At 44.2% G+C, this 13,947-nt stretch overlaps 1 protein-coding gene and 1 non-coding gene across 5 annotated transcripts in view; one reads left to right on the top strand and one right to left on the bottom strand.

Annotated features, from left to right (window-relative positions):
* The window catches only part of PRSS12 (serine protease 12), a 65,649-nt gene extending 62,123 nt beyond the window's left edge, over positions 1 to 3,526 (top strand). For all 4 annotated transcript variants that reach the window (XM_034771014.1, XM_034771013.1, XM_034771012.1 and 1 more), the window contains one exon: positions 145 to 3,526. In XM_034771014.1, the coding sequence (XP_034626905.1) occupies positions 145 to 452 (308 nt within the window). In that variant the 3' untranslated portion in view covers positions 453 to 3,526. The remainder of the gene's footprint in view (positions 1 to 144) is intronic.
* An 8,713-nt stretch (positions 3,527 to 12,239) lies between these two features.
* On the bottom strand, positions 12,240 to 12,370 carry LOC117878635. Its single transcript, XR_004646038.1, has one exon. It is a non-coding gene; the product is annotated as a small nucleolar RNA SNORA24 (small nucleolar RNA).
* Between the last annotated feature and the right edge of the window lie 1,577 nt (positions 12,371 to 13,947).

Raw genomic sequence — 13,947 nt, 5'->3', positions numbered from 1 at the left:
TTGAGGTATGCATCCTTTTCACTTTTACTTAATGTTGTAACACTGTATAGCAATATTTAAGCCACATTAATAAATTCAGTTAAATCATACCTGATTTGGTGATCATAAATATCTCAATACCAGTTATTTGGCCTTTCTTTGCAGGAAAGGCCTATTCAAGAACATTACAACAAGCTGCCATCCCCCTACTTCCTAAGAGACTTTGTGAAGAGCGTTATAAGAGAAGGTTCACAGGGAGAATGCTCTGTGCTGGAAACCTCCAAGAACAGAAACATGTGGACAGTTGTCAGGGAGACAGTGGTGGACCACTCATGTGTGAACGTCCAGGGGAAAGCTGGGTTGTGTATGGGGTGACTTCCTGGGGTTATGGCTGTGGAATCAAAGACTCTCCAGGTGTCTACACTAAAGTGTCTTCCTTTGTACCCTGGATAAAAAGTGTGACCAAATTGTGATCACTCAGAAACAGTAAGCATTAATAAAAGGAAGTTTCTGAGTCAGACGGGGCAGCTTGAACAGCACAGCCAATGCACAGCTGGGCCCACCCTGGGTGGGAAATGGACACATTCTTCTGTTTTGCATGTTTTTATTTTTGTTGAATCAAGGATGCATATTCACACTATTTGTACAGTTACAGATTATTAATGTGCAGTTTCCTTCATGTTGAGCAAAAGTTTATATTTAAATGGGAAAATGCAATATACATAAGATTGGAGGGGAAAGGGGGCCAACATTTTACTCCAATATTGGATTGGGACAATTTGAGAGTTCAATATACTAGTTACGCCCCACGAGAAGACTGCACTGGCATTTATGCTTGAGATTCCTCCCAGAATTACTTATAATCCTCACTTCCAGCGTAACCTATTTAGTTCAATGGTTGCCCCACTTAGAACTCCTCTAATCTGAAAAAAGGTATTGTCCTTCTATTCTGTCTCATGTATGTTTCAGGTATAAGCACAGCACAGGCTTTGCATGCACAGGTCACATTTGTCCCTGGATCATTCTTGGTAACACAGTAGGTCTACACACTTCAGTAGAGCAGATGATTGCAAGACCTGCCAATAATTAAAACCCAATTCTTCAGAACAAATGTCCACACAGGTTAGTGTCCCTCCCACTCTCCAAATAATGCACAATGTCCAAGTACAACTGGTCAGTGCAGTGGGGTAGAATAAAATTCCGGCAAATAACGTGCCCTGTACACCTACGGGTGCCAGATTAAAAAATAAAAGCAGGTGGGGGAGATAGGGGCATATTTGAATTTCAGAAACACAGAGTATCTTCATTTAAAGAAATGCCAAAAAACAGGGCACATGCAATTTTTGGTGGGAATTACATTGTCCTATCCTGACATCCACTAACAACTATGGATGCACCAAAAGCACTGGCCTAAAGGAGACAGAATAAGCCAAAAATTTTCCTTGAATAAAAATGAAGGTTACTTACTTATAATAGTTCTTTGAGATGGGTCTGCATATTCACATTTAAAGGTACTCCACACTTATAGGTACTCACTGCATTGTGGTGCCTTACAGCAAACACCTCTTCCAACAGTGTAAGTTAGAGCAGTGTTTCCCAGCTGGGAATGATATGCCCCTGATATGCCACCATGCTCAAACAGGTGTGCTGTGGAATTTTTTTGAAAAAGTACATGTGAGGACCTGGGGGAAAGCCACCTTCTAGTTGGCTGTCTCCCTCGCTGCCCTGCTTCCTCCAGGGATGGAGCAACCAATCAGAGCTCAATCTCCCTCTCCTGTGTGAGCAAGGGGTTGGCTTCTCTGTCCCTCCCCTTCCCTGCTGTAGCCACCACTTGGGGGGAAGAGCCCCTGGAGCTCGAGGGGTGCCCTGGCAAAGCAAATGTTGGGAACCACTGAGCCAGAGTGCTCTTGTATCCCCCACCCCTCCCCTCAGAATCACAATGCACTGAGAGCAAGGCTATAAGGGGGGGGTGGGTGGAATGCCCTCACCACCTCAGTTCCTTCCACTGCAAAGCAAGAGACAGAATAACAAGGACTCTGTCAAAGAAGGGAAGGTAGGAGGCATGAATACGCAGACCCATCTTGAAGAACTCCAGAAACAAGTAACCTTCATTTCTTTGAGTGGTTCTGCATATTCTCACTTATGGGATAGACTGATAATCAGTGCTGAAACTAACCTGGGGGCAGGAACAGATTCCTAGTTGAATAGACTGAGGCACCACCTTGCCAAATCTGGCATCCAGACTAGAAGCCAAGTCCAGAGCATAGTGCTAGGTGAAAGTATACACCAGGTTGCAGCTTTGCAAATTTCAGCATCTGGCACCTGCCTAAGACAAAGGAGGTAGCCACAGTTGTAATGAAATGTAGTTGGATTGCAGCAGGTACGGGGACTTTTGCCAATGTGTAGAATTCAGCAGTACATTGTTTAATCCACTGACAACTACCTTGTCCTCATGAAAAGAAGTAAAAAAGGTGAGTCAGCCACAAGGGCTTGCTCACATTAAATTTATGACATGAGAAAAAAATATTAGAGCCTAAAGCAGTATAACTTTCTAAGATGTTTCTTTTCAAAATGCATGACTAAAAAATAATAAAATAGCCAGTTTGCATAGACCTGTACCCCCTAAAAAGCATTCATGTGCACCTATGTTTCCTCGGCTGATTCTCTACTATTCTCAAGACTATAGAAACCTATGTTTAAACACTATAAAAAGTATTTCACAGTGAAAAAAAGCAACCCTTATTGATGTGGCAATACAAGTATTAATTACACAAAATTATTTATTAGTCCATAAGAAATAGTCACTACATTATAACATATTTCTACTAACCTTCCTTTGTTAGTGGTCCCAAAATTATTCAAGATACACAAATATGAAACTTGTGCTATTTCTAGGATGCATGGGATGCCCATTAAGGGCATTCTAAACTGTTATACACAAATATTTTCTTTGCTCATGACATCTTTGACAAACTATCACTTTTTAAAAGATGTAATGAAGCCTTTGTGGGCCAAGGAACATTCAAGTGTGTGAAATGTGGCAGTTCTGTGTCACCACATTGCCAATGTATGATTGTGCAATATTGTGACAAGTAACTACTATTTAATGGTATGTGTTTCCCTTCCCTACTGTGGAAATTCCTGTTGTGACAATGTGTTGTGGCCTTTTGTGCACAAAATGCAATGTTTGTACTAATGTCTGATAGATGTGTAACTGTGTTACACTCATGTCTGTATGTCCATATACACGTCCAGTTCTGTTACTGTTACCCAATTGCACACCTTAGTTAGCATGCAAGAGTTGTGGCAATATTGTAGACTCCCTATATGTGATTTAATTCTTATTCAGACTTGGCCCTCAATTTAATGGCAATGAATATGTTTTAAAGGGCCATTCCCAATTTAAACATCTTGTTGGAATTGGTGCTATATTAGTATAATCAGATGCTTTTATACAGTATTTGTACAACTTTCTGTAATTTTGCACTATTTGGATAACATAAAACACTGTATGTTAGAAATTCAAATAAATATATTGGGTTCGACATCTGGAGAGCCTACTATTATGTGAAACCATCAGCTGATGCAATCTAAAAGTTAAGGTTTCATTGCTTATATACAGACATCTTTTTTGTTTAAAATAACTAAAGTGAATCTGCTGAATGAAAGGGAAGAAAATTTAACAAAAAAATCTGTATCATAGAACCCTTGCCATACAAGGTGCATTGATTTGAGAATTTTGTAGTGACATAGACTATACAGCGCAATAAGCTAGGAAAGAAAGGTGCTAGGGGTGGGGAGGTGGAACTGTCTGAATCACCAAGGATCAGATTTGGAAAATTTAAGAAAAGTCATCATGTAGCAGAGTAGTATCCGTTTAGATTTCCTAGCAGGCCATTAGTTTTTTGCTTACTGGGCTCTTTTCATGAGAAGCTTGACTTCAGTAATTAACTAGATCAGCATTTCTGCACAACCCTGGAGTTCTGTGAGGATACTGCAGGGGGTCCGTGGGCCCTGATCAACTTCTCTCCCTCCCTCCCAGCACCTCCTGCATGCTGAGCGCAGGAGGCAGTGGGAGGAGCACGGATGGCACGCACTCAGGAGAGGGAGGAGGAGGGGCAGGAGTGGGGCCTTCAGGAAAGGGGTGAAATAGGGGCAGGGCTTGGGGGTGAGCATCAGGCATGAGGATCTGCAAAAAATTTTAAATCAAAATGGGGATCCTCGGGTTGCTAGTTTGAGAACTGCTGAACTAGATTTTAAAATGTTGCACTAAAACTTTTATTCAGACAACATGCCTTTTTTATTATCTAAAGTAAATGGATTTATCTTATGTTTTAATGTATTTTTTTTTTTTGTCAGTGAACCTGCATAGTGTGAACTGGTATAATAAAAGCTGCCCCATTATTAGAACCCTTCCTCATAGGTAAAAGTCAACATATATTATCAGTGAATAATGTATGTACAAACTTTAATACAGGAAGTGTGTCACACTATATTTAATCAGTTAACAATGGTATGAATTTTAATAGGTGGAAAAATGTACTTTGAAGAATTTTGTGAATCAATTTTCTCCAAAGCTTTTCATTTTCTTTAGGGAATAATCACTGAGTGGAATTTTCTTCTGGAATCTAAAATACCAGCTAAACCAGTCATGATATATTATTAGAAATTAAGAAACAATACAGACTTGAGATAAATACCTCTGCCAATGCAGGATTGCTAACTACAATATACTCTCCAATGTTTTGCACACTTTTGGTCTACCCATTTTTAACTCTGAGTTAAAAATATTAGAACCTTGTCTCTATGGCTATGAAATGGAGTAATAATGCATCACTAGCAATGGTGGAAGCCACAGACAAGACTTGGGGCATTTTATCACAGTGGATGAGATTAGTGACAAACCCCTGAGAGATATGTATCCTAGTTTCCATCATTGCTTTTGCTAGTGAGAATTACAGCTACAAAAGTTAGCTTACTTTGATGTACTCTAGTAAGCACCCTTTGAGTCAATATTTCCCACATTTCTGAAAGCTGACCCCTCCTCAACGAAAATGTAACCATTCACTCTCCCCTTCAACACCATCATGCACTGTTAAAGGCCAACAACTCAATTTATATATTTTCCACCCCAACCCCCTTGCGGGATGTGCCCCACATTTTGGGAAACATTGCTTCAGGTCAAGCTGCATGTAGTATTTGAACCCCCGCTTCCCCCTGCCACTAACATACACATCAGCTTCTCCAACCCCTCAATGCTTTTTATTATTCTATGCATTTTATCTAATTTGTCAACATCCTTTTAGATATCACCAATTAGACACAGGCTTCTAGATACAGTTTCAGCAGTTCTGTACAGAGAGGGACTATGAGCTTGCTGGTCCATGATAGAATCTCTCAATATAAAGTTTGTTTATTTTAAACACAACAGTGCTGTCATGAATTAAAACATTTTCCTTCTCAGTGATAAATGTGCAGAACCAGTGCTTGGAAAAATGTACGAGTGCTTGGAATACTTATACTCACCCATGGGCAAGGTTATTAGCGCTGTCACATTACAAAATAGCAGACATAAAATTCTCATTAATTATGTTGACATCCAAGTTAAAAAAAAAACATTTGATCAAGCTCTAGAGTTAGATTTAAATATTTGTAAGCCACTTGGAATCTTAAGACTAAATTTTCAGAGGGTATGAAAGCAGATGTTGGCTCTGAACAGCAGAATAACAGCCACTAAAATTATTAAAATTAAGACAAAAATGGGTGATCAGAAACAAATGATTGCGAAGCCCAGAGCTTGCGGAGTATCAGAAAGCTGGGGTTCTCAATTGTGAAATTTACAAAACATTGAAACTCTGATATGTCACAAAACATTGGACAGTAAAAATTTAGTAATAGTACTTGAGCCAGGAGGGCTTTAAAAAATGGTCAAGGACTGACTACAATAAATTCCAGACAACAGGTCCATGCAGTTGAACGATTACATGTCTTAGTGTAACCAGTTGCTGGCTTAAGTGTCTTTTGGTATTAAAATTCCAAATGCAAATAGAGTTAGAAAGTATTTACTTCCCTAAATAGATCAACATTGTTCACAAATGCTAGAAAAAATTTACTTTATTTCCTGCTCCAATCTCTGCATGTTCTTTCCCCGAGCTCAATTATTTGCAACACCCCTCCCCCACATTCATAAACACTGACACACCTCACCAGATCTTTGATTCAGACCAGGCCTACTAACAATGGCATCTCATTGGTTTGCTATTACCCTGTAGTTTATATTTGCACTGGAGAGAACACCTCTGCACATTACCTTCACCTGTTAGTTTTTAAATAGAAGTGATTTACTATTTATAAACTCCTAAAGCTTGCCTTTATTGAGGTTCTTAAGATTTCTCAGCCTGCACTACATCTTAATAGTGGTCACTGACAGCCCCTCTCAATAATCTTTACATTTGTACACCTATTTATCAGGTATTTCTACGTGAGAAGTGTTTAGGTATTTTTCCTTTGATGTGTTCTTCCTTAAATGCATCCCTGTAGTGCAGTTCTATTCCCTTCCAATGTTTTACTGCAGGAGCTCTGCAAAAGCTGTCTCAGCCCCATTTCACTTCCTCCACACTCCTTGCTCATATTGCCTAGCTGTCAAGCCAGTCATCTGTCCTGCATGTTCTAGTCCTACTCAAGGATCTGTCCCCATAGCACTTTCCAAATTTCTCCCAGAGCAGCTGCAGTTGGTACTTGACAGATCATGGGCAAGGGCATCTTGCTTTCTCTCTTCTGTAGCAGCAACCCCTAGTGAAGGAAGATTTCCTGGTTTCTTTGTTACAGCTGCTTGTTCAGGTGTTTTTTCACCCATAGAAGCAGCTAAAAATGAGAACCCAGCACCCCATGAATTGCTGCTTCTCTGTAGATGGCCACTGATCCACCATCAGAGTTGAAGGAGTCAGTATTCTCAGTGATGATGTTTTCGCCTTATATTTGCTTTTTCTTTTTGGCTAACACATTGATGTTATGCTATCAGACAAAAAGTGATCCTGACAGGTGTTCAACTCCCTTTCAATACACAACAGAGGTACACTTAGAACAAGTGGAAGATGGGCATATCCCACAAACTTAGTATAAAATTCTCTTAATTATGCATTCACATGGTTCCAGTTTACCAACACTTTGGTAAACTTTGTGACCTGTAATCACTGCGGTGTAATTACAATTTGGAAGAAATACCCATGGGAAGTAGTGCATGCAATTCCCTCAGCACCCCCGCACCAAAAAGGTCCTTTTGCAGTGTTCTTTCACAGAAGTGGAGGCCTTGCCCCTTCCTGTCCCACAAAACAGGCAGTAGTTTTGACCCTGGGAGTCCAATGTTGTCAGCTGCTACTGTTGCCACCACCACCTGGACTCCGCTTTAACAGGGAAAGGAGGAAATCTGACTAGCATGGAAGAGGCCACAAGTACACTCTCAGGCATTAGTCACTCTACATAGATCAGGGTGATTAGACAGCATCTGTAATGACCACGTACTTTACTCTTCCTACTAGAGGGAGTTTTGAGTGACTAAAGGATGACTATCCAAAGTAGTTATTAAAAATGAGGCATTCTACCCATTAACCATTTTAAATTTACCAGTTTGGGTGTACAGTCCCAGCTTCAAGCTAGATAAACCACATTTGTTTTAACACTATCATTTGTTCTGCTTAAGTACAATAGCTGTGCTTTAAGAATATTTATTCCCACATGGAAGAACAACTGCTTTTAAGGGATTTGCTTAGAATATTAATATTGGATATCATTCTATTTGACCTAGCATAGTTACATATTTTAAAACAGCCTGATTGTGAACAACTGAGTTCAAAACTCATGATTATGAATCCAAACAAACTTAAACTGCTCTTTTGCTAAATTTAAAATTAAAGTAGCAAATTAACAGTAACAGATACCACTGTTTAAAGCTTGTTTTCTTTACGAGGTGTTTGAGCATTGCTCAAACACAGGGATGAGGAGTAACTGAAGGACCACTAGCATTTATATGACAGATGTGCTACTTTATTGAGCATTCTTAAATGGACTTTGGCAAAGCTTTAAAAAAAAAATAGAAGTTTAATAACCAATAATTTGGTGTTTTCTGCTTTTCAAAAGTAACTATTGGAAAACATTTCAGTACAGTTGTATCTGTTCAAACGAAAGCTTTCCCAACAGATAAGTGAAAAGCTTGGTTGAATGCAGATATTCAAAAGAATGCCTTTCAGTGAAAGGCACATTGTTTCCCTCCCTCACAAGACATATGCAAAACTCCCCTCCTGTTATGGAGATTTAAAAAGGGAAAATAGTAGTTCATTACATCTAAAGACTTAAAGCATTAATAATGACAAAACCTGTTTCCTGAATTATCTAGGTGAACCTCCTTGAAATCTAAAAGAGAAATCCTTGACTATTTAAGAGCTTAACATTAGTTATCCTTTGATGTGTTTCATGTATATGATAAATTACAAGCAGCTAAGTCAGGGGTCGGCAACCTTTCAGAAGTGGTGTGCCGAGTCTTCATTTATTCACTCTGATTTAAGGTTTCACGTGCCAGTAATACATTTTAATGTTTTTTAGAAGGTCTCTCTCTATAAGTCTATATATTATATAACTAAACTATTGTTGTATTGTAAAATAAACAAGGTTTTCAAAATGTTTAAGAAGCTTCATTTAAAATTAAATTAAAATGTTGATCTTATGCTGCCAGCCCGCTCAGCCCGCTGCTGGTCTGGGGTTCTGTTCACCTAGGGCGGCAGTGGGCTGAGCGGTGTCTGCGGCTGGATCCCCGGATGGCAAGGGGCCAGCAGCCAGAACCCCAGGTTGGCAGTGGGCTGAGCGGGGCCTGTGGCACCCATTTGGTGCTCAGGGTGGGGATGTGGGGGGTGCCTGGGGTGTGGGGGCACTGGGTATTTGGGGGGGAGGTGCAAGAGTCAGGGCAGAGGGCTGGGGGCATGTGAGGGGGGTGCAGGTGTCAGGGCGGGGGTGGGTGGGTATGTGTGGGTGGGTATGTGTGGGTGTGCCAGAGTCAGGGCTGGGGTCGTGGGGGGGTGAAGGAGTCAAGCAGAGGGCTGGGTGTGTGTGAGGGGGTACAGGGCTCAGGGCAGGGGCCTGGTGTGTGTGTGGGGCACAGGGCAGGGGCCTGGGGGACGTGTGAGGCTGAGAGTCTCAGGGCAGAGGGTTGGGTGGGGGGGGGGGGGCTCAGGGCAGGGGGCTGGGTGTGTGTGGGGGGCTCAGGGCAGAGGGCTAGGTGTGCAGGGGGGTCAGGGCTCAGGGTGCGTGAGTGGGGAGTCATGGCAGAGGGCTTCCCCCACTCCTGCGGGCCCCAGCTGGTTCACCCACTCGTGGCCCTGCGGCGCACCGCACGAGCGCAACAAGCGCCCCCCCGCTGAGAGTCCCCTCTGGCTGCGTCTGGAGGAGCCGCTCTGAGCGGCGCATGACCCCGCGATATGCAAGCTCCTCGTCCCAGGGCTCTCTGGCCACCACCGATTCCCACTGGCCCGCACCTGCTGTGCACTCAGCACCGCCGGGCTCTCCACTCCTCCCAGCAAGTACTGATCCATGGCCGCAGCCGGGCGCCTCCTCCCGGGGACGCTCAGCAGCCGGCGCTTACTGCCACCAGGAGTTGGGACTGGATCCGGCAGTGAACCCGCTCCTGCGGCGCGGCGCCAATCCACCATGGCCAGCTACACCAAGGCAGCCCAGATGAGCTGGCTCCTTGCCAAGTGAGGGGACGCAGGAGCCCACAGGCAGGCCGCTGAGGCAGCTCCTCTCTGGGGCGGCGCAGGCTCTGCCCCTCACTGGCTGCATGTCCTCGGGACTCGGGCAGGAAGCAGCGTGCCATTAAAAATTGGCTTGCGTGCCATCTTTGGCACGCGTGCCGTAGGTTGCCAACCCCTGAGCTAAGTATTCCCCTTCAGTTGTTCAGTATCTACTAACTATGGGCCTGGAATGGTGCTCAACTACTGTTCAGGACTAGGGCTTTAATTACAATATTCTCATAGAAGTCTGTTCAACCACAACATACCATATTCTTCATGACTTAGGTCATTCTGTAAAATTTCAAAATAACCATGGCAGGCATTGGCACATTCAGTTTTCTGGAAGTATCCTGCACTAATGAGCTGCATTAGGTCAAGTTTACACTATAAATTTTTGCTACATCAATGTGGGGTGATCCGGTGTGACCTGAGAACATAGTTGTGCTGGCCTAAGTGCCCACCACAGACAGCAGCAAAACTCTGCTTTTGCCAGTATAAACTGTATACTGACATATCTGTACTGGCACAGCACTCCTTGTGTAGATCTGGCCCTACGTGGCAGTAACTCTAAAAAAGAAAGTATGACACTTGCAATAAGAATATACAAGAAATTGTGTAATCAGTGCATTTTATTCAAATGGCCTAGAACTTCTGTGAATATAATACTTTAAATATCTGTAGTGGTGTGGTTCTCCTGCTATAGTTAGCAAGGACTTTAATTTCTGAGAAGAATTGTGGCTGTTCTGAAGAGTGGCAGTTTCCTTTATTCTTTCTAATTTCACCTCTTTAACAAATGCAGCACATGATCTCAAGTTATTTGGCCAATAGTTGGATTATAAATAGTCAGCGGAATCAATTCAACAAGAATTTAGGGGTGCTGTAAAATTAAGTCACTTTTAGAATTAGTTTTTTACAGGAGAAAGAAATAAAAATTTTAAAAGTTTTAATTTCTCCCTAAACCTAAGTTACATGTTCTGTATATACATATTTAAAGGGGACGAAGGGAGAAGATGATTTTTGCGGCAGAAGCAGGAGCTTTAGAAACTCTTTTGCTTTTGTGCTAGCTACCCTCTTAGTTGCTGGACTGCCAGCCACACTGCCACATCAAGTCAGCTGGCATGGAAGTCTAAAGGCAGTGAACTGCAGCTTCCAGGAGGCTGTGTGTGGAACTATGAAAAGACACTTAAAGCACAGTCTTCATGAACCAAATGGCATCTCAAGTTTTTAGGACCCATCCAAAAACCTCCAATTTTCAACCCACATCCAAACCAGATTTTAGCATTTATTAGACAGGTCTTTTAACACTTGCTCATGTTGCTGGCTGGCTGCAGCCTTTCTTGGGTTGGGTTATGTTGCACCACTTTCAAAAGCAAATAGTACAATTTTCACTGCTGGCTCTCCTTTCAACCAGCAATCAAAAGGGTTGTTTTTTTTTTTTTTTTAAATGGCCCTTGAGCAAACTTGTTTTACTTCAAGTTTCTACAAGTCTGGCTGTGTTGTTTACCCCACCTTCTTCGAAGTCCTCACAACTTAGGAATGTTTGTCCTGCAAAAAATAGAGTTTGAAGTAACTGAAAGTGCTTCCAGCAACAAAGATTAAAAGAGTATCACTACATCCTATGGTTTACTTAAAGGCAGTTTTGAAGTTTACAATCAAATTAGATAAATACAGTTATCTTGCTGGATTGACTAGAAAATAAGTAATTTTGCACTACTTGATTTTCTAAAGGTGTTTTGTTATGCCACCCAGTTTCAAGCATTAAAAGTAGTCCCGAAGCAACAAAAGTTGGGTACGTTTTCTAAAAGCCTCACAAGTTTGAGGTCCCCTTTATTAACCAGTCTGAAAAAACACAGTAGCCTTTTTAATCACATAAATGTTTATTTGTAATACATATAGGAAACATCCAATAAGTCAAAACACATACAAAAAAAAAGCACAGCATATTTAGGCTCCCATTTAAGTGACAGGAAATGGCTAAAATATAACTAGCTAAAACATGAACAAGGCTATTCCTATTAGTAAGGAAGACACTATGAGAATTAATAGCCAAATGCGCTCTTATCAAACCATTTGTATATAAATTTAGCTTTTAATTTCCCCAGTTTTTATTGACTTCTATCCCAAATTACGTATTTTATCTTGGTTTGGGGATTTTTGTTTCAGCCTGTCCTTGACTAGGATACACAGTCCAAACCACCACATGTGGAAAAGTAAAGTCTAACCTAGTTGTTTTAATACCAGCCACAACACAGGGCAAATCAATTTCAGTCTTAACCCCAGACCAAGCAGTTTTTTTTTTTTTAAATAATTACAAGACTTCATCTCATCCCCTGGAGCCCAGATTTAAAGCAAAGCACATACCTGGCAACTGCTGGCTGCTCTGGGTCTGCAAGGTTCCTGGAATAGAGCACAGAGAAGGAAGAGAGTGAGGATTGCTGGGCTCTAGCAGTCAGGCACGTTACTGCCGAGGCAGGACATGACACGTGTTACTTGCTCCAGTCAGATACTTTCACCAATTAGATAGTGAAAGCTTTGCCAAAAAGCAAGACGCTGCTCTTCCATGGCTAGGAAGGGAGACTGCCACAGGAGACAGGTCCCACGGATTCATGGACTGACGCTAACGGCGACACGAGACGACCCCACCCCACGCGCACATGGGGCCGGGACCAGGCCCAGGGCCCGCGGTGGGTGCCAGCCGCCACGCGGACCTGCTGCTGGCGGCAGGCGGGAGAACGCGGAGGCGGCCGGTGCAAGAGCAGGGGCCGCAGGGCCGGACTCGCTCCCGACCCCTCGGATGAGACGCGAGTGTATGGTGCGGTGCGGGCCCCGGAACTCAACACTCCTCCTCCCGCGTGACGGCTCCTACCTGCTGCATCCCGCTCCCCCCGGCGGCGGCTCCGCTGCGGTCCGTCCCCACCTGCAGGGACACAATGAGCCACGTTACCGGAAAGGCGGTGGCGGCCCCCTCCCCAACCGCCTCTGGTCGCGCCACCGGCGCCCCCCTCCCCCGGGGCCATGTTCTGCTCTGAGAAGACAGGCCTCGGCCGGGCGGGAGCGCGCGCCAAGCAGAGCGCCAGAAGAACGTAGCCCCGTGGCTGGGAGCGAGACGGGGCCCAGTCTCCGGCGCGCAGGAAACCTCGCTCCCGCTCCCACCACCACCACGACGAGCGGCTACTACCGCCCCTCCGCAACTAGAACAAGCGCGCCCGCCACGCGGCTCTCTCTAGCTCAGGCAGCAACCCCGCCCCTTCCGGCAAGACCTACTTCCGGCGTGTGTGAGGGGGCGTGGCTACGCATTGGCGCGAGATCCCCCTTCTCCGCGGTATGACTGCGTAGGCGCGGGCTGCGCTGCTGTGCGCACGGTCAGCAACGTGCCCTGATCCGCGCGGGCGGTGTCGCAGCCGGGGAGGTCACTGCCACGTGCTTTGCACAGTTAGCTGAACGTTACTGATACACAGGCTGTACCCGAATTCCAGCGTGTGTGTGTGTGTGTGTGTGTTTTACCTGCGTTGGTCCAGAGCAATTTCTGTGAAAGTTTGGCTCTCCTGTGCAAATCTCAGCTGCCCTCTGGTTCCTGAGGGACAGCAGCCAGTTCAAGGTACAGAAGCCCCTAGGATGCCCTTGGTTTATGGATCCTAGGGAGTTGCACACTGTGTCCATAGTGTGTTGCACAGACCTGGGGGCATCTTGCATTCCTCCATTACCAACCGTTCAGAAACTCCCTGTGTGTCACCCTCCCATTATGGGTTTCAGGACCCCCTCTGACTGCCTTTCTGTCAAGCCATGGATTTTGTGTCCCCCATTGACCCGCTTTCCCTCATTTCTCCCTTTCCCTCCACAGTAGGGCCCACATTCCCCAGGGGTCCTGACTGCCCCATAATTCCCCCCTTTCCCTATACCAGGGGCAATGTGTGCATTCTCATTCCCCTTTCTCCCCCATGCCTCCCCATTCCCCCATTCTTCCATAGCAAGGGTTTCTTTGTGCCTCCTATTCCTGCATTACCTCAGTACTTCTCTCCCATACCAAGGGCTCTTTGTGCGATCCCTTTCCACCCATTTCCTTTCCCTCCCATACCTAGGTCCCCCATTCTGCCCCCTGACAGAGGTTCTGTGTGCCCCCCTTCTTCCCATTCCAGGGGCTCTGTGTCTCCCTATCTCCTCCCCTAAGAAAGGAACTCTGTGTGTGTTC

This window comes from Trachemys scripta, chromosome 5 (genome assembly GCF_013100865.1).
Source record: "Trachemys scripta elegans isolate TJP31775 chromosome 5, CAS_Tse_1.0, whole genome shotgun sequence".
NCBI lineage: Eukaryota > Metazoa > Chordata > Testudines > Emydidae > Trachemys > Trachemys scripta.
Note: the sequence above shows the minus strand (reverse complement) of the source record. Positions and strands in the feature narration are given on the sequence as shown.